This window comes from Sapajus apella, unplaced genomic scaffold (assembly GCF_009761245.1).
Source record: "Sapajus apella isolate SASKATOON/1434 unplaced genomic scaffold, GSC_monkey_1.0 scaffold56, whole genome shotgun sequence".
Lineage (NCBI taxonomy): Eukaryota > Metazoa > Chordata > Mammalia > Primates > Cebidae > Sapajus > Sapajus apella.
This window is the reverse complement of record NW_022436996.1, coordinates 8,316,661-8,339,121: the sequence shown is the minus strand read 5'-3', so window position 1 is coordinate 8,339,121 and position 22,461 is coordinate 8,316,661. Positions and strand designations below refer to the sequence as shown.

The window sequence follows — 22,461 nt, the reverse complement described above, 5'->3', positions numbered from 1 at the left end:
CATCACATTCAGGTACACCTATCAAACATAGATTAGGTCTTTTCACATAGTCCCATATTTCTTGGAGGCTTTGTTCATTCCTTTTAGCCCTTTTTTCTCTAATCTTGCCTTCTCGTTTTATTTCATTGAGTTGATCTTCGACCTCTGATATCCTCTCTTCCGCTTGGTCAATTCGGCTGTTGAAACTTGTGTATGCTTCACGAAGTTTTCGTGTTGGGTTTTTCAGCTCCATCAATTCACTTATATTCCTCTCAAAGTTGTTTATTCTCATTAGCATTTCATCAAATCTTTTTTCCACATTCTTAGTTTCTTTGCATTGGGTTAGAACATGGTCTTTTAGCTCAGCAAAGTTTCTTATTACCCACCTTCTGAAGTCTGATTCTGTCATTTCATCACACTCATTCTCCATCCAGCATTGTTCCCTTGCTGGTGAGGAGTTGTGATCCCTTGTAGGAGGAGAGGTGTTCTGGTTTCAGGTGTTTTCATCCTTTTTGTACTGGTTTCTTCCCATCTTAGCAGATTTATCCAACTGTTGTCTTTGTAGTTGTTGGCTTTCAGATCGTGTCTCTGAGTGGATGTCCAGTTTGTTGATGATGAACTTATTTCTTTCTCTTTCTTAGTTTTCCTTCTAACATTCAGGCCCCTCTGCTGTAGGACTGCTGAGGTCCACACCAGGCCCTGCTTGCCTAGGGATCAACTGCAGCAGCTGCAGAACAGTAAGGGTTGCTGCCAATTTCTTCTGCTATCTTTGTCTGAGAAGGATACCCGCCTGATGTCAGTCTGAGCTCTCCTTTATGAGGTGACTCTTTGGATATACGGGGTCAGGGAGCTGCTTGAGGAGATAGTCTGTCCTTTATTGGAGCTCAAGTGCTGAGTTGTGAGCTCCGTTGTTCTTTCAGAACAGCTGGGCAGGTACATTTAAGTCTGTGGCAGCAGAACTCATAAATGCCTTTTTTTCCCCCCAGGTGCTCTGTCCTGGGGAGTTATAAGTTTCTGTCATGCTGCTGCCTTATTTCAGGGCTGCCCTGCCCAGCAAGGAGGCAGCCTAGTCACTGTCTGCCTACAGAGGCTTTGCTGAGCTGCTGTATGAACTTCCCTGCAGTCTTGGTTATATGGGTGTAGTTGGAACTGCCTTGGCAATGGCGGCCCACTTCTGTAATGGCAGACTCTCTCTGTAATGGTGCACTGCCTTGGCAATGGCAGGCTGCTTCAGCAATGGCAGACTACCTCTGTAGTGGTGGACTGCCTTGGTAATGGTGGACACCTGTCCCCCACAGAGCTGGACCATCCCAGGTTCAGCTGTACTTGCTGTGAAACTCTCAATCCAGAGCGTTTCAGATTGCTGTTTTTTTGTGGGGGTGTGACAAGCCAAGGCTTATCACCTGGCTCCCTGCCTTTGACTCCCTTTTTTTTTTTTAAGTTGAATGGTCGACTCTGTCTCCCAGGTGGTCCAGTCACCTGTTGAAAAGTTGCCGGGATCTGTGTGATTTCCTGTGTGGCGACCCACTGCGCCAGCTGAAACAGCCGCGCTGAGATTCATGGTACTTTTTTGTCTGGGAATCTCCTGGCCTGGCTCCCTGTTTCAGTCCCATTTTTTATCAGTTGAATGGGTGACTCTGCCTCCCAGGAGCTCCAATCACCAGCTAAAATGGACCCATGTACTTCGTACAGAGACCTGCCATGCCGGGGCCCCAGCCAAAACAGCCCTGCCAGCCAAAACAGCCACGCTGGCCAAGCAGCCATGCTGGTGACCTGTGGGGCTCCTCCGCCTGGGAATCGCCTAGTCTGTGGGCAATAAAAATCATCTGTAAATGCGGCATCCACTCACCCTCTGTGCTTTCGCTGGGAGCTGCAATCCTGAGCTGCTACTAATCTGCCATCTTGGATCCGTTCCTCTGATCCTAATTCTTTTACTAATGCCTCTCAGGTGGGAAGTGTGAACCTGGGGTTACACTGTGAAAAAAATGACCCTAAGGAAAGATGCTTTAAGCCCTCTGTCACACCTGTGTAAGGGCTGCTGGAGAGCGCCTTGGCTGTGCAGCAGCCCCAGTGCTGGGAAAGCGCCCACTGTTTAGCCAGCTATGGAAGGAGACATCCAAAATGGCTGAGACGTCTCCTTCCCTGGGGGAGTTAGGAGAAAACTCCACTCCTCTGAGCTCTTGCCGTAGGCCTCAGGGCTATCAGGGAAGCCCCACAGACATCCGGGGGCTTAACTTTCTCCATGTGATGCTGTGCTTTAGTCCTCACGTTCCATGACCACTCTCATGTTCTGCTCTGCACCTGGTTCCTTTTTTCTCAGAAGAGCTAATCAGTAAAAGTAATACAAATCTTAATGTCTTTGTTCTTTCTTAACAAAGAAGGAACACGCAAAAGTGCTGACACATTATGCTTCTTACCTGAAAGTCTTGGGCCCCTACCTATATGACACGTGATGTGCTTGACCCTATCACTGACCACCAAGGCCTCGCCCTACCTACCCTGCCCCCAGCTTTGTACTTAATAAAAGTCAGGGTGTCCAGGCACTCAGGGCCACTGCCAGACTCCATGCTTTGGTTGGCAGTGGGCCCCCAGGCTTAAATTCTATTTTCTCTATCTTTGTGTCTTGTGTCTTTTATTTCTACAATTTCTCGTGTCCACACCAGCAGGGAGGGGGTCACCAGACCCTGAAGGGTTGGATCCTACATACAAGGGTAATTTTTAATTTTTATTTTTTTGTAGAGACAGGGTCTCATTATGTGGCATAGGCTGGCTCTGAACTCCTGGGCTCAAGCAATCCTCCCGTCTTGACCTCTCAAGGTGCTGCGATTACAGGCATGAGCTACTGCGTCCAGCCTACAAATTATCGATATGTGTAATTTGAGACCCACAATGAAGATTTTTGAATTTTGGAATTTGCTTCCAACTCTCTCTATGGTCAGTTTTTGTCCAGGATGATCTTAAACCAATTTCAAGACTTGGAGTTCCCGGAGCCACCCAGAGGATCCAAACAGAGCTGTCATTTCAGGTGGCTGTTCCACTTGTAGTTCAATGTCACCTGAGGGTGCAACCCTTTAGAAGCTCAGCTTTTCAGGGGAGGATGAGGGTGTCTCCTGTTAGACTCTGACCGAGCTGGCCCTTGCGTTCTGATCTGGCTAAGCTTTAGACAGGCTTTTCCCTGACTCTAGGCCTCTGACCTCCTTTTTCTTTGAGTACTTTAGAAATCTTGTACTTGTCCATTCGTTCTTTGTCTGCTTGAGATGCAAGTGTTTCAGAAAGCCTCTTGTCAGTTTTACAACCCATGACTGTCTTTCTCAAGGACCTATGAAATGTAAAGATCGAGGGAGATACAGCCCCTCTGGCACCAATTAGCAAACACAGCTGGCTTGATCACAGAGAACATTGGCAAACCCAGGAAGAACTCACTGTGCTGAACTTGTCCTGCTGGTCAGCCTCCCGCTAACTTCCTCCGGGATTTTCCAGCATCGATATCGGCACTTGAAGATCCTTCCACTTTATGTTTCAGTGGAGTGGAGTTCATGCTGAGTTCAGGCCTCTCTCCCCTGCTACAATAGCCTGGAATAAGGTCCTTCTTGCCTGTTTAATGTTGTCTGGTGCAGTTTTTGCTTTGATGCCTCTCATTTTCCAGGACGGTCCAGTGTCCTCAGGAAAAGCCATTGTCTATGCTTGCTTACTTCTCAGGTTCGTGCATTGGCCTGGTCATTCTTTATCATCTCATTGGGCCTTGGGTGAAGTTGAGAAGATTTAGAAATATTTTTACTCTCTTTATTTTTAGTTATTTTCAGTGGGAGCATTGGCATGAACAATCCTTGGGAAACAGGAATCAGTTAAGACCTTTGGCTGTCTCTGCCTGCTCTGTCTCTAGAAGCCTCAAGCCCAGCATCCCCACACTGATGTGCTCATCTCTAGCAGAATACTGGCCTCTCAGCTCTCTCTCCATGAAGGCCACTAGTAAGTGCTGTGATGCCAGGCTGCTCCACATCCAGGCAGCCTGGGTGACCACTACCTTTTATGAGAATCAGAAAAAGGTGTGCCCTCTTCAAGTTAAAGTTTTATTTATTTTATTATTATTATTTTTGAGATGGAGTTTTGTTCTTGTTGCCCAGGCTAGAGTGCAATGGCACAGTCTTGGCTCACCGCAACCTCTGCCTCCCAGGTTCAAGCGATTGACCTGCCTCAGCCTCCCAAGTAGCTGGGATTACAGGCATGCGCCACCAAGCCCAGCTAATTTTTTGTATTTTTAGTAGAGATGGGGTTTTGCCAGTTGGCCAGGCTGATCACAAACTCCAGACCTCAGTTGATCCGCCTGCCTCGGCCTCCCAACATGCGAGGATTACAGCCACTGAGCCCGGCCTTATTGTTTCTATTTTCTAAATTTGTGATAAATTGGTTCCCCTTGCTGCTGTCTCGGTGTCAGTCCTCCTCATTTTTAGGTTGGGGGCTGCAGCAGTCTCTGACTGGTCCTTCTGCCTCCAGCCTGACCACGCTTTTCCGCACCTGCCAGGCTGTCTCAGGGCCCCGATGCTGGTGGCCTTTGCCATCTGTCTGCCCGAGGCATCCTCCCTCCAGCGTCTGACAGGCAAATGTGTGCCGCCCTTCAAGACTTAGGCATTCTTTTTCCCATGCAGCCTTCCCTCCTCTGTGCCTTGCAATCTGCTCCACTGTAGTACCTGCCACAGGAAATGGTGGGTTTATGGATTTGTTTATAAGTTTATTTCCCCATTTGGTTGTTTTTCCATCTTGCAGGGTTTACATCGCCTCCTTTTCACTAGCATGGTGGCCAGGACGCATCTCTATCATGGCACATTACCTTGTTTTGTGACCACAGCCTAGTCTTTTCCTCACCCTCAGACTTCCTTAGGGCCCCTTGAGCCAGGGATTCGCCTTGCTAATCTCTGTGTCCTCTCTGTCCAGTACGGCGCTTGGTCCTGGTCAATTTCTCCTTGCTTGCATAACTTGTGTCTTCCTGGCTTATTTGATTTCTGGAAGTTCGGTCCTTCTCCCTACTCTTACACCTGCGTGCTGAGTGAGGAGGGCTCTCAGCCTGCTGGCGAGCGTTTTGCTGCACTTGTCATTAGCTGTAAAGCCACTAGGGGGCAGGGAGCGCCCGTTCTTCCTCAGATGGGTGCCGAACCAGAACCCGGCAGCCTTCTGCACAGAAATCAATTCTCTAAGAGTTGATTTGCTGAAAGATCATTTTGCAAAATGGTCAGCTCAGCAAATAATTGACTTGCTATATCTTTGAGGAGTTATTTGTAGCTTCAGTTTTACTCAGAGCAACCCCAGGATGCTTAATATTTCATTTATGTGGGAGCCTTTTTGGCTTAATGTTTCATTTAAGAATTAGGGAAACTATTTTGGGAAAACAGCTTCTTGCTGAGCCTCTGCCTCTGTCAGTACGCCAGCGGGGGTGAACTGCACTACCTGGCTTAGGGCTTTTGTCTCATCACTTTAATGAGTTGATTTTATGTGCGTTGACCTACTGCAAAGGAAGGGTAAGGGTTCTTCCAAAATAGATTCTCTTCCAATGAGGAGGCATGAGAGGGGCTTTGTCAGTTTTCCCCACCAAGATGTGTACTGTGTGTCCCCAGACTTCTTCTTGGCCCATCCCAGCATAGCCAGGGTTTCCTTCAGGCTTGTAATGAGATAGAGCAGCTGGCAAGGTTGGTACATGAAGACCAGTCCAGGGGGAGGTGGATCCCTTGGGACATGATAGGCTGAGAGCAGCACCCCAAAGTCTGTGGTTTTGACTCCTGTAGAGACTTCATGTCTGAGGCATGCCCACCCACTCCAGCCCCCCCCGCCCCACTTCTCCTCCTCCTGTGGGATCCCTTTGGAAAGCTCAGCATCACCTCAGACATTTGGAAAACTGACATGAGCTCCAGTCCCTCGTGGCTCCAGCCTCTGCTTCCTGTGCAGACGAGGGTCCCGCGCTCACTTGGATGAGCCTCGAAGGCATCCTGCTCTCTCTCAGAAGGGCAGACACTATGGGACTTCACTCACATGAGTATCTGAAGTTGCCAAAAATCATTGAAATAGGCCGGGCATGGTGGCTTGCACCTGTATTCCCAGCACTTTGGGAGGCCAAGGTGGGTGGATCACTTGAGGTCAGGAGTTTGAGACCAACCTGGCCAACATGGCAAAATCCTGTTTCTACTAAAAATACAAAAATTAGCCTAGTGTGGTGGTGCATGCCTGTAATCCCAGCTACTGGGGAGGCTGAGGCAGGAGAATCACTTGAACCTGGGAGGCAGAGGTTGCAGTGAGCTGAGATCCCACCACTGCACTTTAGCCTGGGTGAAAGAGCAAGACTCTGTCTCAAACAACCACAACAAAATAATAGAAAAATAAAGTAGAAAGGTGGATCCGGAAGGTGGTTACCCAGGCTGGGGTTTGGCAGGGGTGGGGGTGATTTGGGGTGGAATGTGAACAGAGTGTGGGTGCTGCAGGATGAAAAGTCCCGCAGATCTGGCACACAACAATGTGCAAGTACTTTATACTGTGGGCTATACACTTAAAAATGGGTAAGATGGTCATTTTTACTCCAGTGGACATTTTTTTAAAAAGTCTTTCTCCATGTTTGATTTTCTTATGAAGTAGAGACCAGGGATTTTGGACACTATGATCTTTCACAAAAGGGATTTGATTCTGTGAAACATTTGAAAGCATCAAAGTCTAGTATTTCACATGTTTTGCAAGCTGGGGAAAAGCATTCATTCCCCTGAGAAGCAGCGTTCGTCTGTCGGGCTCCGAGTTACCTGGGTTGTGGGTTTTAGGGAAGGGAAGGGAAGTGAGGAAGCACTTGTTAGAGGTCCTAAAGGCCACTTCTGGGCACGCAGCCGCCGGCAGCTGGCTTTGCTCAGAGTTCGTAGCGGCGCTGCAGTCTCTGTTGCCTCAAGGACAGGAACCGGCTTGACGTCCTTCTCCTGCCCTACCCAAGCCCCTGTCTCGCAGCCCTTCTGAAGCTCAGCCTGGCTCCTGCCCCGACCCCACCCCCTGGCCAAGCCTCTGCTGTCATTTCTCCTCCCTCCTCTCAGTCTGCAGCTGTGGAAAGGGCCGTACTCCCCAGTTTCTGCTGTGTTGTGACCCCACAAGACGCTCAGCACCCTGCACGGAACTTCCTCTCCGACTGAATTTTTGACTCTGTGGATGTGAAGCTATTTCTAGAAATCTCTTCCTTCGCAGAAACACCTGAAACCCTCCTGCCAGGAGGACCAGGGCCCAGGAAGCGGGTCGCTCCCTGGAGGTCCTCCCCTCACCCTCCTCGCCTTCCTCATGTCCTGTGCCCTGGGGCACCAGCAGCTGCTTCCACCCAGGTGAGAGATGGAGGGATGGAGCCAGGACAGGACCGCAGTGTGTGTGTGACGTGTGCACACGTGCATAAGTGTGTGTGCACTGGTGCCTGGTTGTGGGGGGGATGGGCTTGCCATGGGGAAGGCAGCCTGCTCAGCCATGGGAGAGGAGGCTGCCTGCGGGGTTGGATCGCAGGGATCTGGGAAGCTCTCCTCCTGGTCCTAAGCGTGTCTCCCCAACCTGCTGGGGAGCAGATTCGGCAGGAGGGAGACAGAGGTACATTCCTGTACATCTGTTAGAGTGACTGTCCTAAGAGAAGGCGTGTCGGGGAGTGGGTGTGAGCCCTAAGAGGAGTAGGGCTGAGGCTGGCAGAAGGGAGGAAGAAGCAGGCGGAAGGGGCCTGTCAGGAGCGCCCTGAAGCTGGGCTGGTGCCACAGAGCAGCCCCCAGGAGGAAGCCTTGACATGGAGCCTCAGTGTCCTTGGGCTAAGGGATGGAGAATGTGTAGGAACCTTCCAGACAGACAGGAGGATGGGGTGGAGGCAAGGGTGCGCTGGACCATCTGGGAAGCTGTAGCTAAGATGACAGCGGAGTGAATGGAGGCCTGATTGTGGAAGGCACCATAGTAACGGGCTGCACATTCTGTTTGAGCCTACAAGAACACTTACAAAAATTTCACTGGGCCAAAAAGTAAATCTCAACCAATGACAAATAGTTTATACAGACATTGTTCTCTGGCCACATTGCAACATTTGAAATAAATAAAAAGGGAGCCAATGTTTCAATACATTTTGAAATTTAGTAATCACTTCTGTCACCTTATGGGCCAAAAAGAAATCATAATTGAAATTAGAACATATTTAAAACTGGTCAACAAAAAAGAATGGAGGGAAAGACTCAACTATATAAAGATATCAATTTTTCTCAAACAAAGCTATAACTTCAATGCAATGACACTCAGCATTTCAGCAGAACTTAAATAAATTTACAGCTGATTTTAAAAGTCCTATACCAGATTAAGGAACTGAGAGGGGCCAAGACAGTTTGGAATAATAGCAAGGTGTTGAAAGTTGCTTAATCAGATAACTAAGACTTAAAGTTATACTAATTAAGTCATATTGGCATTTAGTAATGAAGACATTCTGGTTCAGGATTACACTAAGAGTCCAATAGACAAAACAGAGAACCTAGGGATAGAACTGTGGACTTATGGGCACTTGGTATCTGATAGAATCATTGGAGAAGTCATGAACTATTCAGTAAATGATCCTGGGAAACTTGGCTCTTCATGTGGGATCATTTAGGAATGCTTTTTTTTTTAAGACAGAGTTTTGCTCTTGTTGCCCAGGCTGGAGTGCAATGGCATGATCTCAGCTCACTGCAACCTCTGCCTCTGGGGTTCAAGCAATACTGCCTTCAGCATCCCGAGTAGCTGAGATTACAGGCATATGCCACCATGCCCAGCTAATTTCGTATTTCCTTTTTTTTTTTTCACTAACTCATTTTATTTTATTTTTTTATTTTTTTCCCCCATTTATTTATTTTATTGCATTTTAGGTTTTGGGGTACATGTGAAGAACATGCAAGATTGCTGCATAGGTACACTCGTGGCAGTGTGATTTGCTGCCTTCCTCCCCATCACCTACATCTGGCATTTCTCCCCCTGCTATCTCTCCCCAGCTCCCCACCCCCCACCGTCCCTCCCCTATTTCCCCCCAACAGTCCCCAGTGTGTAGTGCTCCCCTCCCTGTGTCCATGTGTTCTCATTGTTCAACACCTGCCTATGAGTGAGAACATGCGGTGTTTGATCTTCTGCTCTTCTGTCAGTTTGCTGAGAATGATGGTTTCCAGGTTCATCCATGTCCCTACAAAGGACCCAAACGCATCGTTTTCGATGGCTGCATAATATTCCATGGTGCATATGTGCCACATTTTCCCTATCCAGTCTATCGTCGATGGGCATTTGGGTTGATTCCAGGTCTTTGCTATTGTAAACAGTGCTGCAATGAACATTCGTGTGCACTTGTCCTTATAGTAGAACGATTTGTAATCCTTTGGATATATACCCAGTAATGGGATTGCTGGGTCAAATGGAATTTCTATTTCTAGGTCCTTGAGGAATCGCCACACTGTCTTCCACAATGGTTGAACTAATTTACACTCCCACCAACAGTGCAAAAGTGTTCCTATTTCTCCACATCCTCTCCAGCATCTGTTGTCTCCAGATTTTGTAATGATGGCCATTCTAACTGGCATGAGATGGTATCTCAATGTTGTTTTGATTTGCATTTCTCTGATGACCAGTGATGATGAACATTTTTTCATATGTTTTTTGGCCTCATGTATGTCTTCTTTTGTAAAGTGTCTGTTCATATCCTTTGCCCACTTTTGAATGGGCTTGTTAGTTTTTTTCTTGTAAATCTGTTTTAGTTCTTTGTAAATTCTGGATATCAGCCCTTTGTCAGATGGGTAAACTGCAAAAATTTTTTCCCATTCTGTTGGTTGCTGATTCACTCTAATGACTGTTTCTTTTGCTGTGCAGAAGCTGTGGAGTTTGATTAGGTCCCATTTGTCTATTTTGGCTTTTGTTGCCAATGCTTTTGGTGTTTTGATCATGAATTCCTTGCCTACACCTATGTACTGAATGGTTTTGTCTGGATTTTCTTCTAGGGTCTTATGTTTAAGTCTTTAATCCATCTGGACTTAATTTTAGTGTAAGGTGTCAGGAAGGGGTCCAGTTTCTGCTTTCTGCACATGGCTAGCCAGCTTTCCCAACACCATTTATTGAACAGGGAATCATTTCCCCATTGCTTGTTTTTGTCTGGTTTGTCAAAGATCAGATGGTTGTAGATATGTTGTGTTGTCTCCGAGACCTCTGTTCTGTTCCATTCGTCTATATGTCTGTTTTGGTACCAGTACCATGCTGTTTTCATTACTGTAGCCTTGTAGTATAGTTTGAAATCCAGTAGTGTGATGCCTCCAGGTTTGTTCTTTTTGTTTAGAATTGACTTGGCTATGCAGGCTCTCTTTTGGTTCCATATGAAGTTTAAGGTGGTTTTTTCCAGTTCTGTGAAGAAGGTCATTGGTAGCTTGATGGGGATAGCATTGAATCTGTAAATTTCTCTGGGCAGTATGGCCATTTTCACGATGTTGATTCTTCCTAACCATGAACATGGAATGTTTCTCCATCTGTTTGTGTCCTCTCTTATTTCGTTGAGCAGTGGCTTGTAGTTCTCCTTGAAGAGGTCCTTTATGTTCCTTGTTAATGGTATTCCTAGGTATTTTATTCTCTTTGTGGCAATTGTGAATGGAAGTTTGTTCTTGATTTGGCTCTCTTTAAGTCTGTTATTGGTGTATAGGAATGCATGTGATTTTTGCACATTGATTTTGTATCCTGAGACACTGAACTTGCTTATCAGTTTCAGGAGATTTGGGGCTGAGACGATGGGGTCTTCTAGATATACAATCATGTCATCTGCAAATAGAGACAATTTGACTTCCTCCTTTCCTATTTGAATGTCCTTTATTTCTTTTTCTTGCCTGATTGCTCTGGCTAGAACTTCCAGTACTATATTGAATAGGAGTGGTGAGAGAGGGCATCCTTGTTTAGTTCCAGATTTCAAAGGGAATGCTTCCAGTTTTTGCCCATTCAGTATGATATTGGCTGTTGGTTTGTCATAAATAGCTTTTATTATTTTGAGATACGTTCCGTCAATACCTAGTTTATTGAGGGTTTTTAGCATAAAGAGCTGTTGAATTTTGTCAAAGGCCTTCTCTGAATCAATTGAGATAATCATGTGGTTTTTGCCTTTGGTTCTGTTTATGTGGTGTATTACGTTTATAGACTTGCGTATGTTGAACCAGCCTTGCATCCCCGGGATGAAGCCTACTTGATCATGGTGGATAAGGTTTTTGATGTGCTGTTGCAATCGGTTTGCCAGTATTTTATTGAAGATTTTTGCATCTATGTTCATCGTGGATATTGGCCTGAAGTTTTCTTTTCTTGTTGAGTCTCTGCCGGGTTTTGGTATCAGGATGATGTTGGTCTCATAAAATGATTTGGGAAGAATTCCCTCTTTTTGGATTGTTTGGAATAGTTTCAGAAGGAATGGTACCAGCTCCTCTTTGTATGTCTGATAGAATTTGGCTGTGAACCCGTCTGGACCTGGGCTTTTTTTGGGTGGTAGGCTATTAATTGCTGCCTCAACTTCAGACCTTGTTATGGGTCTGTTCAGGGTTTCGGCTTCTTCCTGGTTTAGGCTTGGGAGGAGGCAAGTGTCCAGGAATTTATCCATTTCTTCCAGGTTTACTAGTTTATGTTCATAGAGTTGTTTGTAATAATCTCTGATGATGCTTTGAATTTCTGTGGAATCTTTGGTGATATCCCCTTTATCGTTTTTTATTGTGTCAATTTGGTTATTCTCTCTTTTCTTTTTTATTAATCTGGCTAGTGGTCTGTCTATTTTGTTGATCTTTTCAAAAAACCAGCTCCTGGATTTATTGATTTTTTGAAGGGTTTTTTGTGTCTCTATCTCCTTCAGTTCTGCTCTGATCTAAGCTATTTCTTGTCTTCTGCTAGGTTTTGAGTTTTTTTGATCTTGCTCCTCTAGCTCTTTCAATTTTGACTATAGGGTGTCAATTTTTGATCTCTCCTTGCTTCTCATGTGGGCACTTATTGCTATATATTTTCCTCTAGAGATTGCTTTAAATGTGTCCCAGAGATTCTGGTATGTTGTGTCCTCATTCTGGTTGGTTTTGAAGAACATCTTTATTTCTGCCTTCATTTCATTGTTTATCCAGTCAACATTGAAGAGCAAGTTGTTCAGTTTCCATGAAGCTGTGTGGGTCTGAGTTAGTTTTTGAATTCTGAGTTCTAACTTGATTGCACTGTGGTCTGAGATACTGTTTGTTATGATTTTCGTTCTTTTGCATTTGCTGAGGAGTGATTTACTCCCAATTATGTGGTCAATTTTGGAGTAGGTGTGATGTGGTGCTGAGAAGAATGTATATTCTGTGGATTTGGGGTGGAGAGCTCTGTAAATGTCTAGTAGGTTAGCTTGGTCCAGGTCTGAGTTCAAGTCCTGGATATCCTTGTTAATTTTCTGTCTGGTTGATCTGTCTAATATTGACAATGGGGTGTTAAAGTCACCCACTATAATTGTGTGGGAGTCTAAGTCTCTTTTTAAGTCATTAAGAACTTGCCTTATGTATCTGGGTGCTCCTGTATTGGGTGCGTATATATTTAGGATCGTTAGCTCTTCTTGTTGCATTGATCCTTTTACCATTATGTAATGTCCTTCTTTGTCTCTTTTGATCTTTGTTGCTTTAAAGTCTATTTTATCAGAGATGAGAATTGCAACTCCTGCTTTTTTTTGCTCTCCATTTGCTTGGTAAATCTTCCTCTATCCCTTTATTTTGAGCCTTTGAGTATCCTTGCATGTGAGATGGGTTTCCTGGATACAGCACACTGATGAGTTTTGGCTTTTTATCCAATTTGCCAGTCTGTGTCTTTTGATTGGGGCATTTAGTCCATTTACATTTAGGATTAATATTGTTTTGTGTGAATTTGATACCCCCATTTTGTTGCTAGCTGGCTCTTTTGCCCATTAGTTGATGCAGTTTCTTCATTGCGTTGATGCTTTTTGCCATTTGGCATGTTTTTGGAGTGGCTGGTACTGGTTGTTCCTTTATATGTGTAGAGCCTCTTTCAGGAGCTCTTGTAAAGCAGGCCTGGTGGTAATGAAAGCTCTGAGTACTTTCTTGTTTTCAAAGGATTTTATTTTTTCTTCACTTATGAAGCTTAGTTTGGCTTTATATGTGATTCTGGGTTGAAAGTTCTTTTCTTTAAGGATGTTGAATATTGGCCCCCACTCTCTTCTGGCTTGTAGACTTTCTGCTGAGAGATCTGCTGTGAGTCTGAATGGGCTTCCCTTTGTGGGTAACCCGACCTTTTTCTCTGGCTGCCCTTAGCATTTTCTCCTTCATTTCAACCCTGGTGAATCTGACAATTATGTGCCTTGGGTTTGCTCTTTGCAAAGAATATCTTTGTGTTGTTCTTTGTATTTCCTGGACTTGAATATTGGCCTGCTTTGCTAGGTTGGGGACGTTTTCCTGGATAATATCCTGAAGAGTATTTTCCAGCTTGGATTCATTCTCTTTGTTGCATTCAGGTACACCTATCAAACGTAGATTAGGTCTTTTCACATAGTCCCACATTTCTTGGAGACTTTGTTCATTCCTTTTTACCCTTTTTTCTCTAATCCTGCCTTCTCATTTTATTTCATTGAGTTGATCTTCGACCTCTGATATCCTTTCTTCTGCTTGGTCAATTCGGCTGTTGAAACTTGTGTATACTTTGTGAAATTCTCGTTTCGTTTTTTTCAGCTCCATCAGTTCACTCATATTCCTTTCTAAGTTGTCCATTCTCGTTAGCATTTTGTCAAATCTTTTTTCAAGGTTCTTAGTTTCTTTGCATTGGGTTACAACATGTTCTTTTAGTTCACAGAAGTTTCTTACTACCTACCTTCTGAGGTCTGATTCTGTCATTTCATCACACTCATTCTCCATCCAACCTTGTTCCTTTGCTGGTGAGGAGTTGTGATTCCTTGTAGGAGGAGAGATGTTCTGGTTTCTGGTGTTTTCATCCTTATTGCGCTGGTTTCTTCCCATCTTTATGGATTTATCTACCTGTCGTCTTTGTAGTTGCTGACTTTCTGATTGGGTCTCTGAGTGGATGTCTAGTTTGTTGATGATGAAGTTATTTCTGTTTCTTAGTTTTCCTTCTAACAGTCTGGCCCCTCTGCTGTAGGACTACTAAGGTTCACTCCAGGCCCTGCTTGCCTGGGGATCACCTGCAGCAGCTGCAGAACAGTAAGGGTTGCTACCAGTTTTCTTCTTCTGCTATCTTTGTCCCAGAAGGATACCTGCCAAATGTCAGTCTGATCTCTCCTTTATGAGGTGACTCTTTGGATATACAGGGGTCAGGGAGCTGCTTGAGGAGACAGTCTGTCTTTTACAGGAGTTCAAGTGCTGAGCTCTGAGCTTCATTGTTCATTCAGAGCTGCTGGGCAGGTACGTTTAGGTCTGCTGCAGCAGAACTCATAAACCACTTTTTGTTCCCAGGTGCTCTGTCCCAGGGAGTTAAGGCTTTATTTGTGAGTTTCCGTTGTGCTGCTGCCTTTTTCTTTTTTTTCAGGGCTTCCCTGCCCAGCAAGGAGGCAGCCTAGTCACTGTCTGCCTGCAGAGGTTTTGCTGAGCTGCTGTGGGCTCCGCCCAGCTGCCCTATGAACTTCCCTGCAGTCCTTTTTATATGGGTGTAGTTAGAACTGCCTCAGCAATGGTGGCCTGCCTCTGTATTTGTGGACTCTCTCTGTAATGCCAGGTTGCCTCGGCAACGGCGGGTCGCCTTGGCAATGGCAGGCAGCCTCAGCAATGGTGGGTTGCCTTGGCAACAGCAGGCTGCCTCAGCAATGGCAGACTACCTCCTTATTGGTGGAGTGCCTCGGTAATGGCGGACTCCCCTCCCCCACAGAGCTGGACCATCCCACGTTCAGCTGCACTTGCTGTGAAATTCTCAATCCAGAGAGTTTCTGATTGCTGTTCTTTTGTGGGGGTGGGACCAGCCGAGCCTGATCACCTGGCTCCCTGCCTCAGAGCCTTTTTTTTTTTTTTTTTCTTTTTTATCCCTGGTGTTCCAGTCGCCTGTTGAAAGGGCGCCGGCATCTGTTTCCTGTGCGGCAACCTACTGCGCCGGCTTAAACAGCGGTGCTGAGATTTGTGGTGCGTTTTTTGCTCAGGAATCTCCTGGCCTGGCTCTCTGTTCAGTCCCCTCTTTAATCAGATGAATGTGTGGCTTCCTGGGGCTTCAATCGCCAGCCAAAAAGGCGCCAGACCAGTGTATTTTGTACGGAGAACTGCCAGCAGGGCCTCTGACAAAGCAGTGCCAACAAAGGGGCTGCTTTGCCTCACCCACTGAAAGAATGGCGCCAGCCAAAACAGCCTCACTGGCGACCTGTGGGTCTCCTCCGCCTGGGAATCTCCTTGTCTGTGGGCTATAAAAATGCGGGCTCCACTCACCCTCTGCACTTTCACTGGGAGCTGCAACTCAGAGCTGTTTCTAAATGGCCATCTTGGATCAAACCCCTCCTTTTTTAAAAAATTTATTTTATTGCATTTTAGGTTTTGGGGTACATGTGAAGAACATGCAAGATTGTTGCATAGGTACACACGTGGCAGTGTGATTTGCTGCCTTCCTCCCCATCACCTATATCTGGCATTTCTCCCCATGCTCTCTCTCCCCAACTCCCCACCCCCCACCGTCTCTCCCCTATTTCCCCCCAACAGACCCCAGTGTGTAGTGCTCCCCTCCCTGTGTCCATGTGTTCTCATTGTTCAACACCTGCCTATGGGTGAGAACATGCGGTGTTTGATTTTCTGCTCTTGTGTCAGTTTGCTGAGAATGATGGTTTCCAGGTTCATCCATGTCCCTACAAAGGACATGAACTCATCGTTTTTGATGGCTGCATAATATTCCATGGTGTATATGTGACACATTTTCCCTGTCCAGTCTATCATCGATGGGCATTTGGGTTGTTTCCAGGTCTTTATTTCTAGGTCCTTATTCTCTTGCTGTTTTTTATAATTCTTTTCAGCTTTGACTTTTGACAATTTGATTATAATATGCTTCAGAGAAAATGTTTTTGGATTGAATCTATTTGAGAAGTTTGAGTTTCCTGTATCTGAATGTCTATATCTCTCACAATACTTTGGAAGTTTTCAGCTATTATCTGTTACATAGATTTTTCTATGACTTTTCACATTTGTCTCTTTCTGGAACTCTCAAAATTCAAATATTTGTTTACTTTATGGTGTCCCATATGTCATACATGCTTTCTTTATTCTTAAAAAAATTTTTTTTTCAGGCTGAGTTATTTTAAAAGACATGGCTTCAAGTTCAGGAATTCTTTCTTCTGCTTGATCTAGTCTATTTTTGAAGCTCTTGTATTTTTTTTTTCCCTTTTGTTCATTGAATTATTCAGGTCCAGGATTTTCATTTTTAAAAATAATACCTATCTCTTTATTGAATTTCTCATTCATACCATGATTTGTTTTTTTCTGATTTCCTTGTATTGTCTATCTGTGTTCTCTTGCATGTTGTTGATGTTCCTAAAGATCATTGTTTTGAATTCCTCTTCAAACAATCCATAGATTTCTTTTTCTTTGGGATCTGTTACTAGAGGATTATTGCATTTCTTTGGAGATATTATGTTCTCTTGCTTATTAATGTTTTCTGTGTTTTTGCACTCTGTGCATCTGGTGTAACGGTTCCTTCTTTCAATTTTATGCATTGGCTTTTATAGGGAAATACTTTTTCCAATAAATGTATCTCTAGTGTTGATTGGGTAGGGTGCTTTGGCTTTGATTCTGGGTAGGTGCAGTAGTGTAGTCTTCATATGCTTTCTTTGGCTGTAATCAATGTCAGTGTTGTCTGAAGGTTCCTCAATGGTATAGCCTGTTGTTGTTAGTAAAGGCTGTGGTAAGGTTTTCCTGGGAAGGTAAAGGCTGTGGTAAGGTTTTTCTGGGGATAGAGACATCAAGTGGCCTCACCTTTGGGCGCTTGGGTGATGCACACGGGCACCAGTATTGGTGGCTATGGGCTATATCGGTCAGTACTCAGTCCTCTAGATGGTATACACAAACACTGATAGTGGCAGGTGGAGGACCTGAATAGGCCAGTATTTGGCCTCCCAGGTGGTGTGTGTTGGCCATAGCAGTAGGTTTGGCGGGCCAGTCCTTTGGCCCTTGGATGATGTATGTGGCATTGGCAGTGCCAGTAGCAGTGGTGAGCCAGCCTTTAGACCCCCAAGTAGCATGCATGGGCCCTGCTGGTGGCAGTAGTGAACTGGGCTGGCTGGAATCTGGGCCCCTGGGCAGTGTGTGTAGGTGCCAGTGGCAGCCGCGATGGGCAGGGTAAAGTAAATTATTTTACTACTACTTGTTATCTTCAATATTTGGAGTAAGTTCTAGGTCAATTTTCCTTATACAGAGTTTACATTAGCTTCAGATGGACACATACATGGAAGTATGATAAAATGAAAAAAAAACCTAAAATGCTCATTTATGTGTAATAAAAACCCTACAAGTTGGTATGATTCTTTGCAGATGGCAGATCACTTTTCAACCATCATTTTGTTTATTTTCCAACTTATTTTAAGGAATATGTTATTCTTATTTAATGAAAATATACTTTATTAGAAAAATTGTTGTCAAATGATGAAAATGAATGTGTTTATGAGGAAATTATGGGCTAAGCATGGTGGCTTATGTCTGCAATCCCAACACTTTGTGAGGCCAAAGCAGGAGGCTTGCTTGAAGCCAGAAGTTTGAGACCAGTCTGGCAACATAGAGAGACCCCCATCTCTACAAAAGGTTTAAAAAAATTAGTTGGGCATGGTAGTGTGTGCCTGTAGTTCTAGCTAATCTGAAGATTGAGGCAGGAGGATCACTTGAGCCCAAGAGCTCGAGGATGCAATGAGCTACGATCCCACCACTGCACTACAACCTGGGCAACAGAGAGAGACATTGTCTCTGAAACAGAAAAAGAAAAGAAAAGAAATTATATGCATTTTCTTTTTGATTTTTTAAAAATCATACTTTAAGTTCTGGGGTACATGTGCAGATTGTGCAGCTTCGTTACATAGGTATACATGTGCCATGGTGGTGGTTTGCTGCATCCATTGCTCTGTCATCTACATTAGGTATTTCTCCTAATGCTATTCCTCCCCAATGCCCCCACACCCTGCTATTCCTCCCCTAGCCCTCCACCCGCCAGGCCCTGGTGTGTGATGTTGCCCTCCCTGTGTCTATGTGTTCTCATAATTTAACAAAGGCTATTTATGGATGATGGATCCATAGAAGATTTTTTTTAACATTTTCTGAATATATCAAATTGTCTAGAATAAACATGAAACTTCACAATTAGAAGAATGTAAAAAATGAAGAGGTTATGACACAGAGTGATCAGATAATGAGTGTAAGCACATTGTGAATTGGCAGCTGAGGGATTTTTACCCTCTCCTGGAGTGATTTTTATGGAGTGGTACAAATCTGTCCCCAGTGACTGGCTCCTCCCTGAGGTCCCATGACATTGTCCTCATGTGTGTCACCTTCTTATCTGCTTGCTGCATCTTTGCCTTTTATTTGTTGTTGTTCAGTCTTTTCATACGAGTGACAAAAAGGATACTGGAACAGGCTTGGTGGGAAGGGGAAGGAACCCATCATGAGGCAGAGACAGTAGAAGAGGGTGTGAAATAACATGAAGAACTTTCTGACTTCACCATGGACCCTGGAGGGCTGGCCATCCAAGAGGGTGCCGTATGAAGGTTTCATAGGGAGATCCAAAAAACTAAGGTTTTAAAGAGAGAAACACAGGATCTCAGGTGTAACTCTGTGTGGGAATCACAGCTAATTGCTCATGTGCTCTAAAGGGAAAACCTGTGATTATGGTAGAGGGGAGTTGTCTCCTTGTAGTGTCCGTTTTGCCATGAATTTCCAGGCCTCACTTATTTCAGGTCAGGGACTCCTGGGCAATCCAGAGGAAAATGTGCAAGGAAGGGTGATTGAACAGTTACTGCAAATCAGCTCAAAACATACGTCAAAAAAGGTGGAACCTGAAATAACAAATACAGATTAGTAGTTCTGTCTTCCTTTGAGATTCTGATTTGATAGGTCTAGGTTGGGTCACAGGAATCTGTATTTTTTAATCATCTAACCATTACTATTAATTATGAGATTTCCTTCAACTTTAAAACATGTTATTTACTATGGTTTCTAACATATCTGACTCCTTGTGGTTCCTAATGGTAAAAAAAAATTTTAGGAAACTAAAAGGAATCTCTGGGTTTGTCTCAGAGATGAGAGAACAGGAAGATCCTGGGAAACGGTGTTTCTTGTTCTAATCTAGTCTGGGTCCAGAGCTTCAGTAGCTCAAATCCACTGGGGGCAATTTGAGTCAAAAAGAGAATGTCTTTTCTTGCTGTTCTCCTGTCCGCTCTGTGTGGGAGTTGAACACTGATGTTTTGTTTCTGTCCCAACAGAACCAGCGGGAGCCTGTGTCAGGAGAACATGTCAAAGCAGAGCTGCCAGATGCCAGAACTGCGGCTCCTCCTCCTGGGGAAAAGCCGCTCAGGAAAAAGTGCCACAGGAAATGCCATTTTGGGCAAAGATGTGTTCGCATCCAACTTCAATGATCAGATAGTGACCAAAATGTGCCAGAGAGAAAGTCAGGTCCTGAGAGAAAGGAAGGTTGTGGTCATTAATACCCCTGACCTTTTCTCCCCAGTAGCTTGTGCTGAAGACAAGCAACGCAACATCCAACACTGCCTGGAGCTCTCTGCCCCCAGCCTCCATGCCTTGCTCTTGGTAATTACCATAGGCCATTTCACAAGGGAGGATGAGGAAACGGTCATGGGCATCCAACAAATGTTTGGAGCTGAAGCCAGGAGGCATATCATTATTGTCTTCACCCAGAAGGATGATTTGGGGGATGACTTGCTGCAAGATTTCATTAAAAACCACAAATCTCTCAAGCAGTTGGTTCAAGACTGTGGGGGCCGATACTGTATTTTCAACAAGGCTGTTACTAAGGATGAGCGAGTCAGCCAGGTGTCGGAGCTCCTTCACAAGGTCAAAGATTTGGTGAAAATGAACCGAGGACCCTATCATGTGAACCTCAAAACTGAAGGCAGCAGATTTCAAGTAAGAATTTTGTTTAATATCTCTAAAAATCTCTATGTTGCTGAAGCTAGTGGGATGAAAATGGGTACAAATAAATGAAATATTGCATTGTGTGATGCAACATGGGTTTTGTTTAATGAGATTTTGATACATAATTTGCAGGAATAAGAGGTATCAGATTGTAGGGTACTTTAAATATCAGCCTAAGGACTTTAGGCTTGATTAGCAAATTAATGGACAAATTTAACCCTTATCTTACTTGGTCCCTCATATCATTCAACGCAAGTGACGTGCTAGACTCTTTCTTCCCCTGGCTTTCATATAATTGTCCTCTCTTTGTTTATTTGTTTGATTCCTCTTTTTCTGGCTATTCCAAGGATGGCTGAGTCCTTCTCTAATCTCCGGCCTCTAAAAATGAGCATCCTCAGGGCTTGGTTCTGGCCTTCTTCAAATCTTTGTCCTCTCTTCTCAGATGATGCCACACTGTGTAGCGTTGAGCTTTATCTACTACTAACAGTTTTCAAATGAGTAGTAACTCTAGGCCAGGTCTGTCTTCTGAGTTCTTCCTCGTTTGCAAATTGCTGCTTGGCGTCTCCATGTGTCTCTGTTGTATTTTCTCACACTTAACATGTCCAAATTTTTGATCTTCCCTCTTAAATCTATAAGACTTCTGCCTCGTACCTCAGAAAAGGGCTGTGCTGTTCACCATGCTCTTTGTACCCACACCCCAATGCCAGCTCTGCTGCCCTGGTAGCTCTCCTTGGAGAGCCAAGAAATCATCAGGTCTTGCAGGATCAATATACCTGGAATCCACCTGCTTCTCTCCATCCCACTCCCACCGCCTGGTCCAAGCCAACATTGTTTCTTGCCTGGACTATTTTAACATAATGATTTTCTCCTCATATATTCTTGGGCTTTATCTGAAATCTCTTTCACATGTAACAGCCAGGGGGAGATTTTAATTAAGCTTTTGACGTGAAAGGAAAATGCATTTGTAACTAAGGAAGATACAAAAGTGCAGTCTTTTGCCTTAGAGGTGCTTATGCTTCAACTGGAGTGCCTGATGCATAAGAACAAAGCGCTCCCGGCTGAGGGTGAGGGGGATGCTGGCACAGAGGATTTGGCAAGGGGAAGCCCCAGAAAGGGTACAGCAGGCACATGCTGAGCCTGGGGGACATTCTGGTCAGAGAGAGACTTCTCAGAGGGGAAGAGTAATAAGCCCAAGCAGGATGGAAATAAGAGGGAAATCATTTACTGAGTGCCCACTAAATTCCAGACACAGATGAGAACTAACTAAGCCCTCACAACAACTGTATGGACAGATGCTCTATGTGTGAGGAAACTGAGGCTCAAGAGCACTGAAGGCACTTGCTCTCTTATTTCCTAGCCTGAACGCTCCCTCCTCTATGACAATCTGTCTCTTCCTTGAGGGCAGCATGGAACAGGGATGTCAGCAAAGAGAAGAATGGGCATGTAATAAGTTTCCTGTAATGAAACACTCTGGTTTAACATGCTCCGGTGACTGCCTGGTGATCATAAGGTAGAGTTCAGAATCCTTATTCGTCTTGGCTTCTTGCTCTGTGCTGTGCTGTCCATGCCTTGGTCCCTCTGGCCTTCCTGTTTGCCCCGGAGTTACACTCACATCCACTCCTGAGCCTCAAGCCTGCAATTCTCTCTGCACTGACACTTGCTCTCCCGGCTCCCACCCTGAACCAGGTTTGCTTTGATTTCTCCATCTGCATCAGCTCAAAGTCACTTCCTCAGGGAGTCCTCCCTGACCATCCTGACCCTCAGGCCTGGAATGAGCCCCACAGCTTCCTTTCCTCATGGCACCGTCACCACCATATCAAGTGATTTCACTGGTTGTTTCCCTACTAACTCCATGAGGACAGAAGAAACAGTATCTGTTTGGTTGACTACAGCATCTTAGTTTTGTCTTCTGTAAAGCAGAAATAATAATCACAGGTATCTCAGGAATTGCTATGAGAATTAAATGAAATGCTTACAAAGCTGTTAATGAACACTTGAAACTTGGCAGGTGTTCGGTAATTATTAGCTGTTATTATTATTATGATGAAAATGCCTGAGGATTAAATAAATTAAGGAGACATTTAGGATTTTAACAATCCAGAGACTGAGTCAGAGCCATACTTTTAGGACTCTATGCCCTGAACATAAAAAAAAAATAGTATAAATAAAGATATATGTACAAGCATAGGTAGCACAGGATCATTCGAAACAGTAAAACCAGAAATAACCTGAAGATTGATTAATAAAAAGATGGCCGCATCAGTTATGCATGTCCATACTATGGAATAAATTGTATGTACTTAAAGAATGCTGTAGATCTATCTATATTGACTCCTACAGATGTACAGAATGCATTACTAAGCAAATTGTAGAAAAAATAACCTAATAAGTCTCTATATGTTCATGT

The 22,461-nt window shown here is 44.5% G+C and overlaps 1 protein-coding gene and 1 long non-coding RNA gene across 5 annotated transcripts in view; one reads left to right on the top strand and one right to left on the bottom strand.

The window, feature by feature from the left end:
• LOC116527869 (GTPase IMAP family member 7-like) overlaps window positions 1-22,461 on the top strand; it is a 122,479-nt gene that overhangs the window by 16,154 nt on the left and 83,864 nt on the right. For 2 of the 4 annotated variants that reach the window (XM_032245055.1, XM_032245052.1), the window contains exon 2: window positions 19,385-20,045. In XM_032245055.1, the coding sequence (XP_032100946.1) occupies window positions 19,385-20,045 (661 nt within the window). The other 2 variants (XM_032245053.1, XM_032245054.1) reach the window with 2 other exon arrangements.
• Window positions 1,463-15,346, bottom strand: LOC116527871. The gene is made up of 3 exons (XR_004258766.1): window positions 15,050-15,346; window positions 3,276-3,281; window positions 1,463-1,491 (listed from the first exon to the last, which is right to left on the bottom strand). It is a non-coding gene; the product is annotated as an uncharacterized LOC116527871 (long non-coding RNA).